General features: G+C 39.0%; 1 protein-coding gene across 2 annotated transcripts in view; it reads left to right on the forward strand.

The window, feature by feature from the left end:
• The window catches only part of POPDC1 (popeye domain cAMP effector 1), a 100625-nt gene that overhangs the window by 58666 nt on the left and 19023 nt on the right, over positions 1-22936 (forward strand). For both annotated transcript variants that reach the window (XM_089665112.1, XM_089665106.1), the window contains exons 3-6: positions 13573-13697; positions 17112-17299; positions 20347-20455; positions 21926-22093. In XM_089665112.1, coding sequence (XP_089521238.1) covers positions 13573-13697; positions 17112-17299; positions 20347-20455; positions 21926-22093 — 590 coding nt within the window. The remainder of the gene's footprint in view (positions 1-13572; positions 13698-17111; positions 17300-20346; positions 20456-21925; positions 22094-22936) is intronic.

Here is a 22936-nt window from a genome sequence, read left to right on the forward strand (position 1 = left end):
GCAGGTCAAGAAATCCAGAAGAAAGGCTGAGGAGAATCCAGAGGTGAGTCCAGCTGACAGACCTTAGGTAAATACTGACTCTGCCCAGCGGCAGGAGAGGATATAAGTGAAAGGTTACATTCACTGGCCAGATGTTTCCCCCCTAAAGATTTGTCACCAATCCAGTGCTCAGCAGCTGAGGTAAATCCCCCTAACAACAGCAGGCAGCTTGTTTCCTGAAACACGAAGCAGAAAGAACCAGCAAAGCAGCCATAGACAGACATGGAATGAACAATCATCATAGCCCTCTATTAAGAGTGAAATGTATGTAAAAAACAAATGAGTGATAGGGGTGACAACCCCATGGGGACACTTCTCTATTTTTTCTGTTCATGGCCCTGATATTCTTGGGAAAAGAAGGTTCTAATGCTAACCATACACTAGTACAAAATTTGTTTAAACGCGTTTTTGAAAAATGAACACATGGTTGAGAGAGAAAGCAATATTGCTATTATGTACTGACTGATTTTTTTTTTTCTACAATAAATGATTGTTCAATGGATATACTAAATTAATCAGTTTTCTGTTTGTTTTGTCACATATGCATGGTACAAAAAAATTTGATTTTTAATGGGCGAGAAACACATTCACTTTTCAATTTATCATTTGTTCGGCAAAAGTTTTCCAAACTTTTCTTTTGATTTTTTGGCTCAAAAGCATCAGAACTGATTTTCTATTTGTGCCAATTAACTGGAAGAAAAACAAATGATTTTACGTCTAGTGCAGGGGTTCTCCAAACTTTTTAAACAAAGGGCCAGTGTACTATCCTTCAGACTTTAGGAGGGCCATTGGCCCTCTATGGCCAGTGAGTGTAGAAAATGCCTCGGGCTTGTTGGTCAGTGGGAGCAAAAAAAATTACATAGCACTTGTGGTCAGAAGGAGGAGGAATAGTGCCCCATCACTGGTATCAGTTGAAAGAGTGGACCCCCATCATTTGTGTCAGTGGCAGGTATAGTGCCCCCTTGTTGGTATAATTCAGAGGAATCATGCCCCCTTGTTGGTATAATTCAAAGGAATAGTGCCCTATCATTGGTATCAGTGGAAAGAATAGACCCCCATTATTTGTGGTAGTGCCAAGAATAGTGCCCCTCATTGGTATCAGTCAAAGGAATAGTGCCCCATCATTGGTATCAGTCAAAGGAATAGTGCCCCATCATTGGTATCAGTGGAAAGAATAGACCCCCATCATTTGTGTCAGTGGCAGGAATAGTGCCACATTATTGGTATCAGTGGAAAGAATAGACCCTCATCATTTGTGTTAGTGGCAGGAATAGTGCCCCCTCATTGGTATCAGTCAAAGGAATAGTGCCCCATCATTGGTATCAGTGGAAAGAATAGACCCCCATCATTTGTGTCAGTGGCAGGAATAGTGCCCCATCATTGGTATCAGTGGAAAGAATAGACCCCCATCATTTGTGTCAGTGGCAGGAATAGTGCCTCCTCATTGGTATCAGTTGAAGGAATAGTGCCCCATCATTGGTGTCAGTGAAAAGAATAGACCCCCATCATTTGTGTCAGTGGCAGGAATAGTGCCCCATCTTTGGTATTAGTGGAAAGAATAGACCCCCATAATTTGTGGTAGTGGCAGGAATAGTGCCCCATCATTGGTATCAGTGGAAGGAATAGTGCCCCATCATTGGTATCAGTGGAAGGAATAGTGCCCCATCCTTGGTGTCAGTAGGAGGAATATTGCAACATTATTGGTATCAGTGGGAAGAAAAGTGCCCTATTGTTGGTATTATTGGGTGCAATAGTGCTCCATCTTTGATGTCAGTGGGAGGAATAATGTTCAGACATGGAAGTCTCTGCATTGGCTATCAGTCTTTCCCTACCTAGCTCTACAACAGCCTAGGTTGCCAGTGTTTCCATGGTCACATACAGATATTTCAGGGACTCAGTAGTGAAGGAAGTGTAAGGTGGCAGAATAGAGGGGGTTTTATGTTTGTAGAGAGCAGGTGTTCTGTACCACTTATGTTTTTCTGCTATTGTATTCAATTGCATTGTTACTAATCTGTGGAATTCTGACATCTAGTGGTGGTTTGGAGCCACTTCAACTTCCTATGTGAGTTGGTATTTCCCTTTATCCTCATCTCCTTTTTAGTGCTAGTTAGTTCAGGTCTAGTTGGATCCTCCAAGTTCCCTCCATGTTTCTACAGTCAGTAGCTGGTTCTTCCCAGAGACAGGGCTTAAGAAAGTCAAAAGACTTGAAAAACATCCTTTGTACTAGGGCTGCACCAATACTGGTATCAACATCAATGTCAATACTAAGCATTTGCACCAATATTGGTACTCATGCAAATTCTCCGATACCTGAAACCGATACTTTCAGGCTTGGCTCTTTCAGCTGACAGCAGGATTCCCTGATGACAGCTGAAATGTAAATTTTAAAAAAGCCTGCAAAAACAAAAAAAAGCTGGCAATTACCAGTTGTTAAGGAGCAGGGCCACCCTGTCATAAACAATATGACTCATTCAGTTGTCAGTGGGGTTCCCTTACTGACAGCTGAAGTGTAAAGGCAATTGGAGCTGTAAAAAAAAAACAGTCTGACAATGTTTATCAACAACATTGCTCAGCTAAAAAGAAACATTGTTTCATTTAGTATCTTTCTGTTTATTCATCTACAGATCAAAGGAATAAACTTCGCTCTACAGATAAAGTCAGTTAAAAGCAACATGTCAAGTAAAAAAAGTTTTATTTTAATTAATTAAATGTTCCTTTGTTTAACCCCTTATTGACCCTTAAGTTACTCTAATCAGCCCTAATGAACTCCTTATTCTCCTTCTCCATTTAATTATTACTTTCCTGCTGATTTATTTGTATTCATTTCTATTTTATAAACTATTAATAATTCAATTTTTTTTCTTTGCTCTGTTCTTTCAACATGAAACATGTAAATATATGTTAAAGGTGTAAAAATGTTACCGAAGTGAAAAACTGACAAAAAATGTATTTCACTTGTAAACAACTTTTCAATGCTTTGTACCAGAATTATTTTTAAGTGTCAGTTAAAACAGGACAAATTACAGAATAAAATGCACACTTTTTATGTGCAGTGACACTATTTTTAAGCCAAAACTGCTCAAAAAAAGAAAAAGTGTTTTGTTTTGTTTTTAAGTTTTATTATGTTTAATTGTCTAAGGAATGTGAAACAAATATCATTGTTGCAAGACAATACTCACGAAAAAAAAAGCCCTGTTTGCCCTTAATGATATATGTGTTACATTGTTATCTTAAGTAATGACAAAGTTATCACTGAATAAACAGGTCCATAGGAGTGCTCTGGTCCATAGGGGTAAACAAGTGAGAGAGCCAAAGTGGTTAAGAAATGATGCCACTGCATCCTTAATAACTGATTACTCATTCAGCTGTCAGCGGGGTTCCCCTGCTGACAGCTGATGTGTAAACAAGACAGTTGCTAGCAGGTATGGGTAATTGGTATCGGCGAGTACAAAAAATAAAAGTTACTTGTACTCGCTGTAAAAAAAAATGGTATTGGTGCACCTCTACTTTGTACTGCAGTTTTCTGAAGTAAAATTGAGTTGGATTCAACTTCTGTGTGTTCTTAAAGTTAAACTATCATTAGATGGTGCCAAGTCATCAGGTGACCATACTGTTTGGACAGATTGGGTTTAAGAAGCTATGTCAATGCATTAAGTGGCATTTGAAATAGAACAGAAAGTACTGTCCAGTGATTTTGTAAAGATTCCGTTAAAGATCTTTTTCCTGAAATTGGTACCTATGATGAGAATGCAGCCAGCTACATTCTCACCTTAGCCCTGGAGAACAGGTGGTAGATGGGAACACTTGATGTGACATCTGCAAGCTGTCTATTATTGATGTTTAGAGAGAGATCATCAATAGGGTACATTCAGTTCTGTTCCTGTGACAGCAGCTGAAACCAAAAGATGTGACGCCTCCAATAAAAGTGTTGGTCCTGTCTAAGCTCAGGTACTGCCTGGCAGAGTGTCCCATGCTTTGACTGGTTCTCTTCCAGGCATTGAAGGATGGGGAATTTAATGTCTCAAATGTGATGCAATGGATGGACTCAAACACCTAGTAATAATAACCACTATTCCACAAGACTTGTAGGACTATTAATCTTTGCTGTGGGCAAAACATCATATACAAGTTTCCCTTACTAAACCTGGAAATGACAACCCCTTTTGTTTATCACCTTTCATTAACCATTGTTTCAGCATTTATTATTTTAGAAAGGGACTTATATACAGGTGAAACTCGAAAAATTAGAATATCGTGCAAAAGTTCATTGATTTCAGTAATGCAACTTAAAAGGTGAAACTAATATATGAGATATACTCATTACATGCAAAGCAAGATAGTTCAAGCCGTGATTTGTCATAATTGTGATGATTATGGCTTACAGCTCGTGAAAACCCAAATCCACAATCTCAGAAAATTAGAATATTGGGAAAAAAAAATATTCTAGGATCAAAGTGTCCCACTCTAATCAGCTAATTAAGCCATACCACATGCAAAGGGTTCCTGAGCCTTTAAATGGTCCAGGGGCGGACTGACAACTCATGGGGCCCCCCGGGCAATAGGAGATCATGGGGCCCCTGTGTCCTTGGCCAAACTCAAAAAAGCCTATGAAAAAGATACCAGGGGTATCTCATGGGGCCCCCTACTGACCCCGGGCCCTCGGGCAGTGCCCAAGTTTCCAAATGGTCAGTCCGCCCCTGAAATGGTCTCTCAGTCTGGTTCAGTAGGAATCACAATCATGGGAAAGACTGCTGACCTGACAAAATGATGAATATAATGACAACGCTTGTAACTGTCCCATAATAGAAAATTCCAAAGAGGGTAAAAAATAAAAAAAATGTGAAAAAAATAAAAAAAAATAAAAAATAAAACAATTATTAAAAATAATAAATGTGACTGTGATCTTCACCATGTGTTCATAGTTGTGAAGTGTAGATGACTCACTCACCAGATCCTTTGACCCCAGTTATGGTGGTCAAATGTGCCTTTGGTTATATAGCGGACCACCCTTTCTTGCTGGATTCTCCATTTTTCTCCTTCTAAATCTCCATGGATTATAGCCAGATATAAGGGATTCCAATAGGTTTTCCAGTAATATTACTTTAGGTTGGTTTTAGATATTCCTCCCATGGGAATGCAGTCAGCCAATGAATGAATCAGACAAGTGACTTCCTGAAGAAGCCTTTTTTTGGTGAAATGTACGTCGGAGCGTCATTACATCACTTCCGGGTCTGGGAATAGCTAAATGAAAGCAAGGCTTGAAGTCCATAGTGGCCTTCTTTAAAAACATATATGACTGAAACACTGGTGCTGGTTTACAAGCACCTGCGCAAGTGAGTGGAATATTTTTGTCTACGTGATTCTGATTCCTATTAAAGTACTACACTTAGATAAACTATTCACTTATCTGATTCATTCATTGGCCAGCTGCATTCCTGTGGGAGGAATATCTAAAACCAACCTAAAGTATATTACTGGAAAACCTATGGGAATCCCTTATATCTGGCAATAATCCATGGAGATTTAGAGGAAGAAAAATGGAGAATCCAACAAGAAAGGGTGGTTCCCTATATAACCAAAAGCGCATTTGACAACCATAACTGGGGTCAAAGAATCTGGTGGGTGAGTGAGTCATCTACACTTCACGGTTATGAACACATGGTGCAGATCACAGTCACATTTATTATTTATTATTTTTTATATATATTTTTTTTTTCGCGTGTTTTTATTTTTTTGACCCTCTTTGGAATTTTCTATTACCCTATTTTAGGACAGTTACAACAGTTGTCATTATATTTATGTTTTTTTATTATTATTTACTTCTGTTCACTATTAGTTGAATTGCTATACAGAGGGGTTACAATATCTTTTTGGTCTAAGCACATTTAGCCATCAATGGCCACATCACCTTGAATGCACCCTCTCTTGCCTGTTCTCAGAAGCTAAGCAGAGTGGGACCTGGATGAAAGACCACCTGGGAATACCAGGTGCTGTAGGCTAAATTTTTTTGCATGGACCACAATCAAGGTAACCCTCAGGTGGTACTAATCTTGTACTTATTGCACTATATGAAGTTTATTGTTTGGGTAAATGTAGCACCTATTTATATTTTATTTGCATGTTGTAAGTGTTAAATCACACTTAATTAGGGGCAGCTTCACTTAGAATAGAATAACACTGAGACAAGATTTGTCTAGGGTCACTACAGTTGGCCCAAGTTTTGGGGGCTTTATACTATACAGAGTGATTAGTTATAGGGATTATTTGTACAGTTGCAAGAAAAAGTATGTGAAGTCGGAATCATGGTTTGAGCTCTCGTTTTTGTTGCCCAGCAATCTAGGACAGTGGTACAAGTATATAGATAAGGTACACACACTAGATTACTTTGATGAGAGTAGTTCATCCCTTATACAGTTGCAAGAAAAAGTATGTGAACCCCTTGGGATTACGTGGAGTTTTGCATGAATTGGGCATAAAATGTGCTCTGAACGTCAACTAAGTCACAACAATAGAAGAACAGTCTACTGAACATAATACTACACAAACATTAGATGTTGCTATGGTTTAATTGCACATAACATGTAAACTTTCACAGTGCAGGGAAGAAAAAGTATGTGAGGCCCTAGCTTAATGACTTCTCCCAGAGCTAAGTGGAGCCAGGAGTGAGCCAACCTTGACTCCAATCAGTGTGATGATATTGGATGTGTTGCTGACAGCTGTCCTGCCCTTAACAAACACACACCTGTTTTGGGTTTACTGGTTTCAAGAAGCACTGTCTGATGTGAACCATGCCTCGCAGAAAAGAGCTCTCAGAAGACCTACGATCAAGAATTGTTGACTTGCATGAAGCTGGAAAGGGTTACAAAAGTATCTCCAAAAGCCTTGATGTTCATGTGTCCACGGTAAGACAGACTGTCTACAAATGGAGAAAGTTTAGCACTGTTGCTACTCTCCCTAGGCTTGGTCGTCCTGTAAAAATGACTGCAAGAGCACAGCGCAGAATGCTGCATGAGGTAAAGAAGAATCCCAGAGTGTCAGCTAAAGACCTACAGAACTCTCTGGCACATGCTAACATTTTTTTTGACACATCTACAATAAGGAAAACATTAAACAAGAATGGAGTACATGGGAGGACACTACGGAGGAAGCCATTGCTGTCCAAAAAGAATATTGCAGCACGTTTGAAGTTTGCAAAAAAGCACCTGGATGTTCCACAGCACTACTGGCAAAATATACTGTGGACAGATGAAACCAAGATTGAGTTGTTTGGGAAGAACACACAACACTATGTGTGGAGAAAAAAAGGCACAGCACACCAACATCAAAACCTCATCCCCACTGTAAAACATGGCGGAGGGAGCATCATGGTTTGGGGCTGCTTTGCTGCCTCAGGGCCTGGACGGATTGTTGTCATTGATGGGAAAATGAATTCCAGAGTTTATCAAGACATTTTGCAAGAAAAATGTATGACCATCTGTCCGCCAACTGAAGCTCCGCAGAGGATGAGTGATGCAACAGGACAATGACCCTAAGCATACAAGTAATTCAACAAAACAATGGCTGCAACAGCACAGAATACACCTTCTGGAGTGGCCCAGTCAGAGTCCTGACCTCAACCCGATTAAAATGCTGTGGCATGACCTTAAGAGAGCGATTCACACCAGACATCCCAAGAATATTGCTACACTTAAACAGTTTTGTGAAGAGGAGTGGTCCAAAATTACTCCAGATCGTTGTGCAGGTCTGATCTGCAACTACAGGAAACGTTTGGTTGAGGTTATTGCTGCCAAAGGAGGGTCAGCCAGTTATTAAGTCCAAAGGTTCACATACTTTTTCCTCCCTGCACTGTGAATGTTTACATGTTATGTGCAATTAAACCGTGGCAACATCTAATGTTTGTGTAGTATTATGTTCAGCAGACTGTGTTCTTCTATTGTTGTGACTTAGAAGACGTTCAGAGCACATTTTATGCCCAATTCATGCAAAACTCCACATAATCCCAAGGGGTTCACATACTTTTTCTTGCAACTGTATATACACATCCCTTCTATATTGTATTTTGATTTTGGTATAGAGAGAGAGAGAGAGAGAGAGAGAGAGAGAAAGAGAGAGAGAGAGAGAGAGACTACCTATTCTATCTTTATTTCTGTACCTGGGATGCAGTGTGAAAAGCGTATTATACAAAATTTGCACTTTTCATAGCTTTGGCTGCTTAAATTTTATCTCAAAATAGAAAGGTAAGAATGAGAACACTTGAGGCTACACCTCTATGACTAATTTGAGAATAGCAGCTCACCTATTTCTATCCTGATGGGTTCCCTTTAAATTTTATATTCTAAAAAATCTGTATGTTGCTCATCAGTAGTCACCTTATGCCAGTTTTATAAAATACAGATTATTTTTCTACTTTTTTAATTAGCTATGCCAGTCACTTTGATGTCTGTGCAGTGACTTTGCTTTCCAACTTTCAGATTGTGGGGTGGAAATATAAATAGGTCATGGAATTATATTGGCTGGATTAAATGTCAGGGCTTGACACAAGATTTGTGGCTTGGTAGGCAGCCTGAAAAATATAAACCAAAGATCAGACAGCCCTTTAGAAATCTATTTCTATGTTGATATTTAGGATATTTGACAGGGTTTTAGTGATTGGTAATGCTGCTTATCTATAATGAAGGCCGTTTAGGCATCCTTGCTGTGTATCAGCACGGCCCTACACTTATAAAAGAAATTAAATTGGTGTATATAATTTGAGCTAACGGTGCTTTCCAAAGTTTTACTTTGTGATTACTTTAACTATATTTCCCATATTCATGTTGTTGGTTATTTGTAGGTAATGGTTTTCGCTGATGTTTTGACCCATTGATTAATGTGCACATCATTTTGATTGTGGTGAAATATATGGTGTTTCATATCTTTTACATGCATTCAATCATTGACAGTTGTACCATGCATGCCGTTTGTATATTAGAAAGGAAATTAAATTGTATCTATAGCCCACACTCGCAATTAATAGCTAATGAACAATCTAAATAGATTTACCCTTATTTCCTGTTCTGCTGACATTAGAACCTTCCGTTCAGGGCCATAGACAGCAACCCCCCCCCAAAAAAAAAAACCCAAAAAATAACACTTCCAAATATTTAGGGTTAGGTGACAGTGTCTGCGTAAAGCACCCCCTCATTGGCCCACTGACACTGATTTCCCCAGCAATGGCGTCCGCACCTTGCTGTGTCATAGCTGCCACCAAAATACCTGGTCTTGGAAGTGACAATACCTCATCTGTCATATGACAGGGTTCGGCTATAATGACTGGTTCCTAGGCATCATGGAAGGAGGTCACATGCTCCTCATACTCAGAAGCACCGTGTATTTTTCAATGTCTATTACAGAGGAAGGAGTGGCAGGGGATCATTGAAAAGTTCAGTATCAATAGGTCATGGGCAGGGCCATTTTTAATATTGATTGGACACTGAGCAAACATTTTCTTGCCCCCCATGCAATTTCACTCTCCACCTTCTCTGAGACAAACAATAAATAGCAGCTAGACTCAAAATCAGTTTACTGCAGCAGATCAGGCAGAGATTGCGACTGATTGCCAGAGGTTACAGCATATCATTACTGCTCACTGACTGGTTGCTAGAGGGTACAGCACACACCATGGCTCACTGATTACTTGCTAGAGGTTACTGCAAATTGTTACTGCTCACTGACTGGTTGCTAGAGGTTACAGCACACACCACGGCTCACTGATTACTTGCTAGAGGTTAATGCACATTGTTACTGCTCACTGACTGGTTGCTAGAGGTTACAGCACACACCACGGCTCACTGATTACTTGCTAGAGGTTAATGCACATTGTTACTGCTCACTGACTGGTTGCTAGAGGTTACAGCACACACCACGGCTCACTGATTACTTGCTAGAGGTTAATGCACATTGTTACTGCTCACTGACTGGTTGCTAGAGGTTACAGCACACACCACGGCTCACTGATTACTTGCTAGAGGTTAATGCACATTGTTACTGCTCACTGACTGGTTGCTAGAGGTTGCAGCACACACCACGGCTCACTGATTACTTGCTAGAGGTTAATGCACATTGTTACTGCTCACTGACTGGTTGCTAGAGGTTACAGCACACACCACGGCTCACTGATTAGTTGCTAGAGGTTACAGCACATCATTACAGCTCACTGATTGATAACCTCTGCATTTTTCCCTTGTTGCATACTGCCCTAAACATTAGTACCATATAGGCATCTTTGCCCCCCTACATTCACTGATTTTTCTTTCCTTAACTGCCTTACCCATATAACCACCTCCCCCATTTAATCTCTATACACAATCCCTCTACTCCATAAGGAACACATTACATTCAATATATCTAAGTATTTATTTATTTCAGGTACTTATATAGCACGTCAATTTACGCAGTGCTTTACATATATATTGTATATTCACATCAGTCCCTAACCCTCAAGTGGCGTACAATCTAAGGTCCCTAACACATTCATACATACACATATTAGGGACAATTTAGACAGGAGCCAATGAACCCACCAGCATGTCTTTGGAGTGTGGGAGGAAACAGGAGTACCTGGAAGAAACCCACGCAGGCACGGGGAGAACATGCAAACTTCAGGCAGGTAGTGCCGTGGTTGGGATTTGAACCAATGACCCTAGTACTGCCAGGCAGAAGTGCTAACCATTTAGCCACTGTGCTGCCCATTTTAGCCACTGTGCTGCCCATGTTACTGTAAGTAGCTTTTTAATGGTTCATACAGAAGAATACAAGTAACAGAATCAGATCAGAAGATAGACAATGGAAACTTCACATTCCAGAACCCAGCTACTATATAGAGAGGTAAAGATATGGCTTTAGCCTGAACTCTGCTGGCTATGCTCCTCTGTTTTGCCCCGATTCTATGATTAAAGTGTTACTAATCCCAGGACCCTGCATTTACTATATCTGGTCTCCCACAGTACACAGAACATGGATATGCAATTATTTTAGTAAATATAAACTGCTAAATACCTTTTCTCATCAGCAGTTAGAGCAGTCTTGTGACTTCTTTCAGTGTCCATCCAAGCACATGTTAAAGCTTGTTGGAGGAGTTTTCTTTCTACTCTAGAAGGATGCAGGACCTCTGACCTCTGTCTGGACAGTGCTGATTGGCTCTGTGAGGATCACATGCACTCTTCCAAAAAAAAAAAAACCTCTCTAGCAATACACACCAAACTGAGCATGTGCAAACTGTCTCCACAGGATATGTCTTATCAAGAGATAGGGGGACATTAGAGGAAGGGGAGGTTCAGAGAAGTCAGGATCAAACAGCGTTTTTGCACAATGTAGAGGATTGTGTGGAGGTTCCACAGTGAGTATAACAAGCATGCTTTACAGCATATGCAGACTGATTTTACTGTTGTGGGTTTAGTAACATTTTAAGCCCCGTAGGCAGGGCGAACCATGTCAGGAGCGTAGCCAGTAGGAGTTCAGGCTGAAGCCGTATAGCTGTATAGTGGCTGGGTTTCGGTGTGTAATGTTTCCACCTTCTGTCTTCTAATCTGTTTCAGCGAGCCTGGATGAGCGTGTTTGAATGTTGGCACCCGAACTGTGTTTTGGGGAGGTTTTGCAGTGCTTTGAGCAGCGCTCTAAGTTTTTGTTTATGGTTCTCAAGTGACAGAATGACATCATACTGATTTTTATCTTCAACTATGTTATATGCATACACTTATTGCAGCAAAACTCATTTACTGTATATTATTCAATATTTTTCTATAAACCCTACCACTGTTGTGCATTTATAAGCTACAAGCTATGTACTAATGCACTGTTCTGTATTGTTTAACCCCTTCCCACCAACAGTACGCATATATGCGTCCCCATTTTTTTCCATGGAGCTGCATATATATGTATCTAATTTTGTGCACAGCGCGCTCCCATCACAGAGACCGGGATCTTACCTGGAGCCCCGAATCCTGTACTAACTCCTGGTTCTGGGTCACCTGAACGCTGTGATAGCCTCTGATTGGCTATCACAGTAGTCACTGTGAAACCCCTGTGTTTTCTCTCTCTGAATAGAGAGAGATGCACTTATCTCTCGCTCTCCTTGCAGAGAATAAAAAAACATAGCCATGTGTAACAATATAAATATGAATAAAAAAAAAAAGAAAGAGAAAAAATACCTATCAAGGTTTGATCTAGGTTAGTGCCAGGGTTAGTGTTGGGTCAAAGAACAAGGTTAGGGTCAAAAGTCATGGTCAGTGTATTTTGGGCAGGATTTAACAAAAAAAAAAAAACATTTTTAAATTTGTATAGGTGTCAGTGTGTTTTAGGTAGGATTAAAAAAGCAAACTGCACACTCTTGTTTCTGGGCTGTAGTACAGGTATAAACAACAACTAACATACACATATGTGGTATCACTGTAATCTTCAGGAGTGGGAGAACATATTTTGGGTTGTTATTTGGTAGTAGCAAGAAATATACAACTAATTTTTTTTTTTTTTTTACTATTTTGGGCCAGTTTTTTTTATTATTAATATAATTAATATAATACAGGATTTATATAGTTTTCCTTTGATAGTGAAAAAAATACCATTTACTACTAAATGAAAGCCCAATTTGTCCTGAAAAAAACAAAGTGTAATCCGCCTGGATACACAAAGCAGTTGTGGTTACCGTATATGCACGGTTTTACTGACACATGTCAAAGTTAAAAACCTGTGCTTAGGCATTATTATTTATTTTTCATTTCAGGTACTTATATAGCACTGTCAATTTATGAAGTGCTTTACATATATATATAGTGTATATTGACATCAGTTCCTAACCCTCAAGGGGCATACAAACTAAGGTCCCTAACTCACATTCATACACATACTAGGGCCAATTTAGACAGGAGCCAATGAATCTACCTCATGTCTTTGAAGTGTGGGAGGAAACCAGAGTTTCCAGAGCAAATGCAAACTCCAGGCAGGTGGTGCTGTGGCTGGGATTTGAACCAATGACCCTAGTACTGCCAGGTGAAACTGCTAATCATTTAGCCACTGTTCTGCCCATTAACATTTGTTTTACCCTAAGGCGTGAAGGGGTTCAAAAAATACACATTTACTGTAACAGAAACCAAATACTTGTTTTTAGTGTAAGTACGAGCAGCTCTGACCTCTACAAAGCTTTCGCCAATCAGAAATAAAATAGATCGGTAGAGGGAGGTTGCAGTGTTGCTGCCTGTTGCTGTGTACTGTTTCGCCTGAGCATTTTAACTTCAGCTTGGAAGACTCCCAGAAAATGTTTATGCATCTCATGCAGCGTGAACAATAGGATTATAGCAAAACACAGAGTAACTACTCAGTAGCTTCACATTTTCATCACTGCTTGTTGCAATGCTTTACTGGAGAACCCCCGTCAAAATACAATTAGCAAGTATATAATGTAAATGAGATGTGAAATTTCCAGTGCATTCAAATTATATCTTCTTTATTGAGTTATTGTATGCACTCATTTTGTTTTGAATTTACTGTCTTCAACAGGGTGCGCCTTCTTTATCATTTGGGCAACTCTTTTCCGCTGTGCTTTGGATATAATGATTTGGAATGCAACTTTCCTTGGGATTAATTTTATGCATTTTATATATCTGGTATATAAGAAAAGACCAGTAAGTACAAAATAAGAGCTGAAATAGCTTGAGTTGCTGCCCTTTGACTTTTAAAACCTGGTGTGGAAAATCGAATCACTTACAAGTGCTATATTAACAATTTGCATTTATTTCATGGGCTTTTTTTGTTTTCTTTAGGCAATTTATACATCTATCCCTGGTTCACACCTTTGCCACCTCAGATTTACAAATTGCACCTGAAATCGCATCTAATGCATCTATGGCACTGTCTTAATCAGTGCAATTTGAATTTGTGTCATTTCAAAAATAGTTTCTGCACTACTTTTTTCCAATTTCATTGCAACTTGCATTGACTTCTGTTAAATGAATTTGCAAGCTGAAGTGAAATCTAAGGTACAAATTGCACTGGTCTGCAGCTTTGGACTTGTGCTACTTCAAGTAGCATGACCTCAAAGTTGCATTCATTGTGAACCAGGGCTTACATTACAACCATGCTTTGGAAGTATGTGTAGTGTTTTTCCTGTATAATTAAGTGCACCGGTGTTCAGGCTATGGATAATGAATTACTGTATTTACATTTTGTTAACAAGCACTAAAAGTTAACAAGCCATCCCTGACCTCTTTAGCTGCTTGTAATGTGAAGTAATTTGTTTTCAAAGACACTCAGAGATCACTACAAGTCAGGTTTCAGTAATTTTCTAGAGGCTCATAAACTTTTTTGAGCTTAGAACATCAAGCTTAAAGTGGCACAACACTTAGGTGTGGTGTGAATGCGGACTTTGAATATAATGGAAATCTTAGGCTCCATGTACACGGGATGTTTGGAAAACACTTTTGAATGATGGAAACTGACTGCTGGAAAACGTAGGTTAAAAATGTCTGTTTAGCCACGTTTGCATACTGCATTTATGCGCGTTTATGAGCAGTTGCATTTAGAAGCATTTTTTTAGGATAACTTCAGGAGACCTACCAAAATGCCCAGAATGCACTGAAAAACAGTGAAAAATTAACTATTTCAGACATTTTGAGAGAAATAGAGAGAGCAGAAGCAGAGAGAGCAGCATAAGTGGCACTTTCTATCATTTTTTCCTTCATGCAAAACCTGGAACTGGCTGCACTGGTGTACCGGGTCCATTTGAATACATGGAAAACACTTTGCATGCATTTCTGATGATGAAAAAAGGCTCTGGACAGCATCTGGATATGGAACAGTTAAAAAACGCTTCTAAACGCAAATGCTTATAAACGCGGTTAGCCGCATTTACAAGCATTTGGCGTTTGAAACTCTGATAAAATCTACTCCTGAACGCAAGTTTGGTGCGTTCAAAAAAAACTACTGTAAACTCAATTGCCTGTAAATGACTGTAAACGACTCTGTGTACATGAACACATAGGAAAACATTAGGGAGAGTTCAGGGGCTGCTGAAAAAAAACACAGAAATGCTCCTGAATGTGAGTTTATCAGCTGCAGTTTACATGAACCCTTAATGTTGAGCATTGAAGCGCTTCAGGAAACGTGCTTCAAATTGCTCAGGTTTGAACTGGACCTAAGTGTGCTTTTTTGTGAACTTTGAAGACACATTTCTACACAATGCATATAACTACAAAGGTGAATAAGGGTTTGTTTTAAAATCTTTTACTGATTGTTCAGAATATACAAACACCAAGTGTGCATAGTCCAGGCCTAGGCTTACTCTAAGAAATAAATTGTGAGACTTCATACATAGAGTATGTTGCTGATAATGCTTTACTATACCATATTGTAGACCTAATAAAAATATGATATAGTTTTTGTAGCTGTCACCACACATTATCATCAAGTGGAAAGAATAGTGTTCTATAAGTACAACATTCTCTTTTTTTTTTCAAAATCATTCCAACATAAATATTGCATGTTTTAAGTTTGCAGTGTAAGAAAACACAGATAATGTTTTTGTCCTTCTTGGTGTCTAATGTTTGCATTGCAGTTTTGCATGTGATCTAGAAAATCTAGAAAAAAGTTTCTTCCCCCAAGCTAATACTTGCATGTGACTGAAAGGCAACTACTGTTTTTCTTTGCACTTAAAGGAAGATGTCCAAAAACGTCCAAGCTAGCCAATTTTTTTTAAGCACAGTGCAAGTAAAGGATATTGGTCTTGGATCATTGTACCCAGCAAAATGGATTATTCCAACAGGATGGGGTCCATAGGTTGTGTTGAAATGTTAAAGTGATATAGGGTTTATTATCACTTTAACATTTCAACACAACCTATGGATTATTCCAACAGGCTGGGGTCCATAGGTTGTGTTGAAATGTTAAAGTGATATTAAACCCTATTTTTAAACACTTTCAGCAGCTGGCTTAATCACAGTATTCAGCTATTTTATATTTTGATCCATGTCTATGTTCCACTTTAAAGTGATATTTAAAGGTTTGGCTTTTAAAAAAAACAAGACAAAACAAACATGTCATACTCACCTGCTCTGTGCAATGATTTTGAACAGAGCAGCCCCGATCCTCTTCTTCTTGGGTCCCCCGCCAACACTTTTTCCCCGTGACCTGTGCCCCAAGAACAAGCTGCTTCTTATGGGGAAACTGGTGCATACTCGCTCCAGAGCTCCACTCTATAAGTCTGTAAGACACACAAAGAGCTCTGGCTTGCCCCCCCCCCCCCCGTCTCCTCATTGGCTGTGATTGAAAGCAGTGGGAGCCAGTGGTTCCTGATGCTGTGTCAGCCAATGAGGAAAGGGAGCCCTGGGACAGTAGAGGCTCGTCTGCACATCAGTGGATCGAGAGGGGCTCAGGTGACTATTAGGGGGGCTAGTGGGGGGAGCAGTACACAGAAGGTTTTTTACCTTCATGCATAGAATGCATGAAGGTAAAATACCTTGAGCCTTTACAACCATTTCAAGCTGGTGCCATGATCACTGCCCCAGGTTTCCTGTTTCAGGGTGTCTCCTTTCTCTTGCAGCATCCTATGGAGCCACCACTGAATGCAGGGACTGTACACTACTAGTCTCCCTACACTATGTGCATAAATAAAAACACCCAGCCCTATAGCCTAGGAAGGCAAGGCACTCCCCTGCTCCTTCCTCCTTTTCCTTTCTCCCTTCTCCAAGCTAACAGACTGACTGGAGACTGTGCTGTCCATTGTTATCTCTTTTCTGTGAAGCAGGAAGTTCAGGGAAGAATCACTCAGAGAGCAGGAGCCAGCAGCACTGAAAGTTGTATATTGCATGTGTGGAGGTAAGAATGTTAAATAGTTTACCGGGGAATTTTATTGTATTGTGCTCAATGTGTTAGGCTAAAAACTGCTGAGGGTTTAATACGACTTTTAGGACCAGATGGCAGGCATTTTTAATCTAGGCTTTTAGCACATACCAATAACCTTAGTCTTACTACTTCACACAATGAATTACATTACTAATTTGTCAAACAAATCTAATAGCTACATTACATTTTTCCTTTTCTAGATCAAGATTGAAAAGGAGCTGAAAGGTATCTATCATAAAATGTTTGAGCCTCTTCATGTGCCCCCTGAACTGTTTAAGAGACTCACTGGTCAGTTTTGCAGCATTCAGACCTTACCAAAGGGAGAGACCTATGCAGTGGAGGATAAAACATCTGTAGATGACCGCTTAAGTATACTGCTCAAAGGGAAGTAAGTTTTCCGGTACCCTGAGCAAATGCTCTATTTTTCATTTTAAAATGTAGTTACTTTTTACTATTATGTTAAACCTTTCTTTGAAACAACTCTGGCTGGTGTTCATTTTAGACTCCGTTCACATCTAGACATTTTGTATCACAAGCAGAATGGCCGCCATTCTGCTCGCGATCCCAAAACGCTCTGCAAAACTGACAAATCGCACCACGTTTGTTCAGGTGCCATTCATTTTCAATGGCACCTAAACGTAGGTGCGATTGTTAGCGATTCTGCCTTTGGTACAAAAAGCTTAGATATCAATGAAGCCTTAGTGATTGTAGTTTTTTTTTCTTATTTATCTTGTTATTTCTGAGGCTAGACAACAAATGCAATCAGTTGAATAATTATTTTAATTCTCTGTTACGTGAGGTGTGATGTTTAAAATGGTAATAAACCCAAAAACAAAACTGTAACATACACTCACTGGCCACATTATTAGGTACACCTTGCTAGTACCAGGTTAGACCCCCTTTTGCCTTCAGAACTGCCTTAATTCTTCGTGGCATAGATTCAACAAGATGCTGGAAACATTCCTCAGAGATATTTCTCCATATTGATATGAGTTACTGTTGCCTTTCTATTATCTCGATCCTGTCTGCCAATTCTCCTCTGACATCAACAAGGCATTTTCATCCACACAACGGCCTCTCACTGGATATTTTTTATTTTTCGGACCGTTCTCTGTAAACCTTAGAGATGGTCGTGCGTGAAAATCCCAGTAGATCAGCAGTTTTTGAAATACTCAGACCAGCAGTCTGGCACCAACAACCATGCCATGTTCAAAGTCACTTAAATCCCCTTTCTTCTCCATTCTGATGCTCCGTTTGAACGAACTTCAAGTCCTCTTTACCAAGTCTAGATGCCTAAATGCATAGAGTTGCTGCCATGTGATTGTCTGATTAGCAATTTGTGTTACCAAACAAATAACTGGTGTACCTAATAAAGTGGCCAGTGAGTGTATTTCAGTTTACCAAGGCTCCACGTACACTGGCCTAAAAAAAAAAAAAAAAAAAAAAAAAGCCAGTTCCCTTGCAGAAACAAATGCTGATATAGAGCATTCTTGTACACAGTTTAGGAGAGTTTATAATTTTTTCTGCTCCAGTCAAAAACGCAAACCAGAAAGGTTTTTTTTTACCTGCCTCTTAATGTTGAGTTCAAAAATATGCCTCTAATCGTCCTAATGTGCATGGACACATAAAATTTAACTGCTTCTCCAGGCAAAACACAAAACTCCTGTAGAAGCAGCGATTTTTAAGCCAGTGTGCATGGAGTCTAACAGACCACAATTTTTTTTAGTCAGCTACACATATTCAGCAGCGTGAATCATTGTTTTTGGAGCGTTTTCAATATGTAGTCTGAAACCATGCCAGGAAGAGAATTAATCTTATCTATCGTTGATCTTTTATCTGTGACTTTGGTGTGTATGCATAGTAAATAGTTCCTAATAACAGATGTAAATTCCTCAATTTAACCAGGTACTATTATTTGTTGATGACTAGCTAATCCTTGTTAAAAATGTAAGCTAAATGTTTCTGTGCACCTAAACACAGAAATATATTCTTACACAGTTAAGCCTCGTACACACTATCAGAAGATTGGACGAATGATCATCCATTTTTTTTTTTGCATGCTAGTCTCATATCGATTATGAAGAGGTTACTAAAGTTATAAAAATTCTCATAGGACAGAATAAAAACTCGGAAGTGATGTCATGTATTGTATTTGTATTGTATTTTTGGGTGAAAACTGTACTGATTAAATTAAAATTGTATGATCTAGGATCATAGGAGAACATTTTTCATGCTTGTTCCAATAATTTTGGACAAAAGCTGCGTACCAATGATCAGATTATCGTACAATCGCTCCAAAAGCAGTATTTTTTGTACGATTTTCTGATCGTGTGTTCTAGGTTTAATAGAAGAGAATTTTGGGCCATTACAAGGATGATCTGTATCATCAGGGACATCCATGATTTGAAGGAAAATGTAGACATTACCAGGAACATTAACCCAAGAATAAATGTATTCATCCCCACCACCAGACAGACACCAGCCCAATAGCATCAAACATATACAGTAGACTGCTATCCCTTCACAAACCTAGTGTTCACATGGGAAAGGATGGAAGGAGTTAAACTGCTTAACCATTGACTATGACATTTTTTTTTTTTTTTTGTACCAATATCCTTACACCTCCAAATAAAGTGTTAAATAAGCCCACCCCATGTAACATTTTTTTTTATTAATAGAATATAAAAGGCGCTGAAATTCATTAATAGCCAGTATGTCTCATGCTGCTCACTATTGTCAAAAGAAAATCACTGCCATCAAGGATTAAAAGGAATTTGTAGTATTTTGTACATATATTCTGTGTTCAGTGCCAAATATGAAAAAGGTAACAGGTGATAAACTGGAAGCTACTCATCACCAATTTTGCATTCTCTCCTTCTTTGCTACACCTGCAGCCCATATAGCTTTTTTAGGTGGGGTGTTGACAAAATGAGCAGGCAGTATCGGGAGTTCTTAATAGAAACCCCAGTATAATGCAAATTTTATGTCATGGATGCACTAATGAATTTGTATCTATAACATAAAGCTTTTATCCAGTTAGTGAAAAAATATATAAGACCAGTTTATAAACTTGTTAAAAATTGATAAATAGTTGACCATGGAACCCTTATGGTTCTCTGTTGAAATCTAGAGAAAAAGTCCCTGGGTGTTAACTATGTGCTAACTTCAGCATAAATGAGGCTTCCTATAAAATGCTGAGAATTTTCCATGCTGTTAGTAGGTCAGTTGTGGTTAATTAGAAGTTTACTATTGTAACAAACAGTACCCTATTTAGATTCAATTTATATTATTGTAAACACCCTTAAAGAGCCTAAAAAGAAATCTGTATATAACCAGCAGCAAAAACTATGCTCCAGGTATTTATTTTAAATCAGTAGTGCATTTTGGGAATACTGTAAATATTCTGTTTTTTTTTTTTTACTCAATCAATTTCAGGATGAAGGTCTCCTATCGAGGTCATTTTCTTCATAACATATATCCCAATGCTTATATAGATTCTCCAGAATTCAGATCGACAGAAATGGAGAGAGGAGAAAAATTTCAGGTAACTTTTCATATCAGTTGTTTTGTATAGCCTTGAAGTCGAAGTCCAATGATAGTATGAGCTAACAAGAGTAACAAGCAGCTGTTTTATCCCCAATTCTCAGTGCAATGTTTGGTCAAATTATGAACTGGTTATAGCTGGTGCTGTAATATGTGTATCTGTTTATATAGAGCTTTAGTATCTAGGCATTGCCTCAAAAATATACACTTCTGGGGTAGTAAGAGCAGGCGCAGACTGGATCAGGGAACCCTCTTGTGGGCCCCAACGACCTGCCCAAAAATTAAAGAAGTATGGCCAAAGCTCTTTTGGCCATATTTATCCCATGGGTCACAGAAGTGCACTTCATTCTGCTCTCCTGTGATCCAAATTCAGCCGACAGTGGGCTAAAGTATGGTGTTGGTTCACGTCACAGAGCCAGTCCAGGCTCTGCAGGGATCCCAACAATAATGTCAAGATCCACCCACACACCTGATTAGCAGCTGGCTCAGCCTCTCAGCATGCTGCTGGGAGACTCAGCCAGCAACTTCAGCCCCCTCCACAGCCCACAGTTAAAATTTGTAAAGTAGGTGAAGGTCTGTGATTGGACAGGATGTACTGGAATCCCCTATTTTACTGAACAGAGAGAGATATTGACAGACATTTTTGTGGGTACCCCCTTATCCTTTAAACATTACTTTAAACATGTTAAGTCTACATAGGATGTCATCATCTTGAGGACTGGGTAATGCAGTGATTTAAGCTCTGTACCACTGTTCATCATCCTCCTCATACTTGGTGACAGTTGCTTGATGACACCCTTAATACCTTTTCTCATTCTCCGTCATTACCACAGAAACATTGCTAAACTCTACATAACTAATGTCAACATCTTGAAGAATAGGATAATAGTGATTTCAGCTCTGTACCATTGCTCATCATATTTAGCAACACTTGCTTTACCAATCACTGGGCATTCTTATCATATATGACTACACATGCTTGACCAGTTACTGGGTATGTAATTTTCCACTCATCTGTTAATAAGCTGTTATTTGCATCCTGGATGTTGAATGATCACAATAATTGAATCCTATGAAATAATTTGTCTAAATATATTTGCACTAATGTGTTACAAATACAATGCAAAGTATAATTATTTTATAATAAGTCACAGCAACTAAAATATTGGCATTGTTGTTGGAGAAAGGCTTTAGTTATGCTGAAAAATTTGACGTGTTTGCCAGGTGGGCCCTCAAACCTAACTATAGTAACTTTCTCCATTGGGACTAGAGTCCCAGTCTGCCACTGAGTAACAGCAACACATTGTGAAATTATTTTCACAGTGAATCTAGTTTAGACTATATAAAAGTCAATGTGTGGCTATTGAAATTACATACAGTATCTTCCTATGAAATACATTTAACTGAATCTAGATCCTTTACTTTTTTTTCAAAGTAATGGGACTTTTTTCCCCCTTTTTACTTATCTTAGGTGACAATCACAGCAGATGATAATTGCGTATTTCTGTGCTGGTCTCGGGAGAGACTAACATATTTTCTGGAGTCTGAACCATTCCTTTATGAGATATTTAAGTATTTGATTGGGAGAGACATTACAAATAAGCTATACTCCCTGAATGACCCCACATTAAGTGACAAGGTAAGGTTGTGTTGAATATTTCTTATACTGGTTTGAGAAGACTATTTACATTTATTTGAATGACACAAGCAAGGCCTTATCACATTGTAGAATGCTTTTAGGTATGTATATTCAGCTTTAGAAATAAAAGCTGGTATGCTGTCCCATAGCATCATAGTGTGCTTACCAACATGGACTATTTTTCTGTTTAGAAAATGAAGTCCAAAACTAGATTTAAAAGAAGATTTCTAATATTTTCTGTGGCCTGTGATGGCTCCCATCCTGTTGCACAGTGGCTGCGACAGGAGAGAGTCTACCCTGGGCATGTGTAGCCGAAAGAACAGGACTGCTCCTTCCTATGGCACTAAGGGGGGGGAGGTCCCAACAGCTGCTCCATCCTTACAATAACTTGGAACTGAGCCATCATAGGCTGCAGAGGATTTTAAGAGACTTCTTTTAAATGTAGTTTTGAATTATGTTGTTTAAACAGAAAGGGAACCCTGGCTGGTAGTTAGGTTCAGCAAACTATGTTGGTAAAACTGAACTTGCACTTTAAAACAGCTATGCTGACATGTTTAAGTTGCTGCATGCAGGTTTTCTTTTATAGATCAGTACTAAGGAAAGCACATCTTCAATTAGATCAACTTTTTTATATCTTGTTTGTAACCACGTGTTGATTTATTTGTGTTCACCTGGACCAAAAATACATTTGATAGTCCTTTATAAAATTTCCCCCACTGCCTGAGTGCTCAGTAACTGAAATACTTACTGAATCACTGCTTGATTCAGGGATCTTCACTGTGCAGCCCTGACCACTGAATATGTCGCTCCCTGGTCTTGCTCTTAATGAACACACATTCTGAC

The sequence above is a fragment of the Staurois parvus genome, unplaced genomic scaffold (assembly GCF_062004578.1).
Source record: "Staurois parvus isolate SC_StPar_1 unplaced genomic scaffold, SC_StPar_1.0 ptg000048l, whole genome shotgun sequence".
Lineage (NCBI taxonomy): Eukaryota > Metazoa > Chordata > Amphibia > Anura > Ranidae > Staurois > Staurois parvus.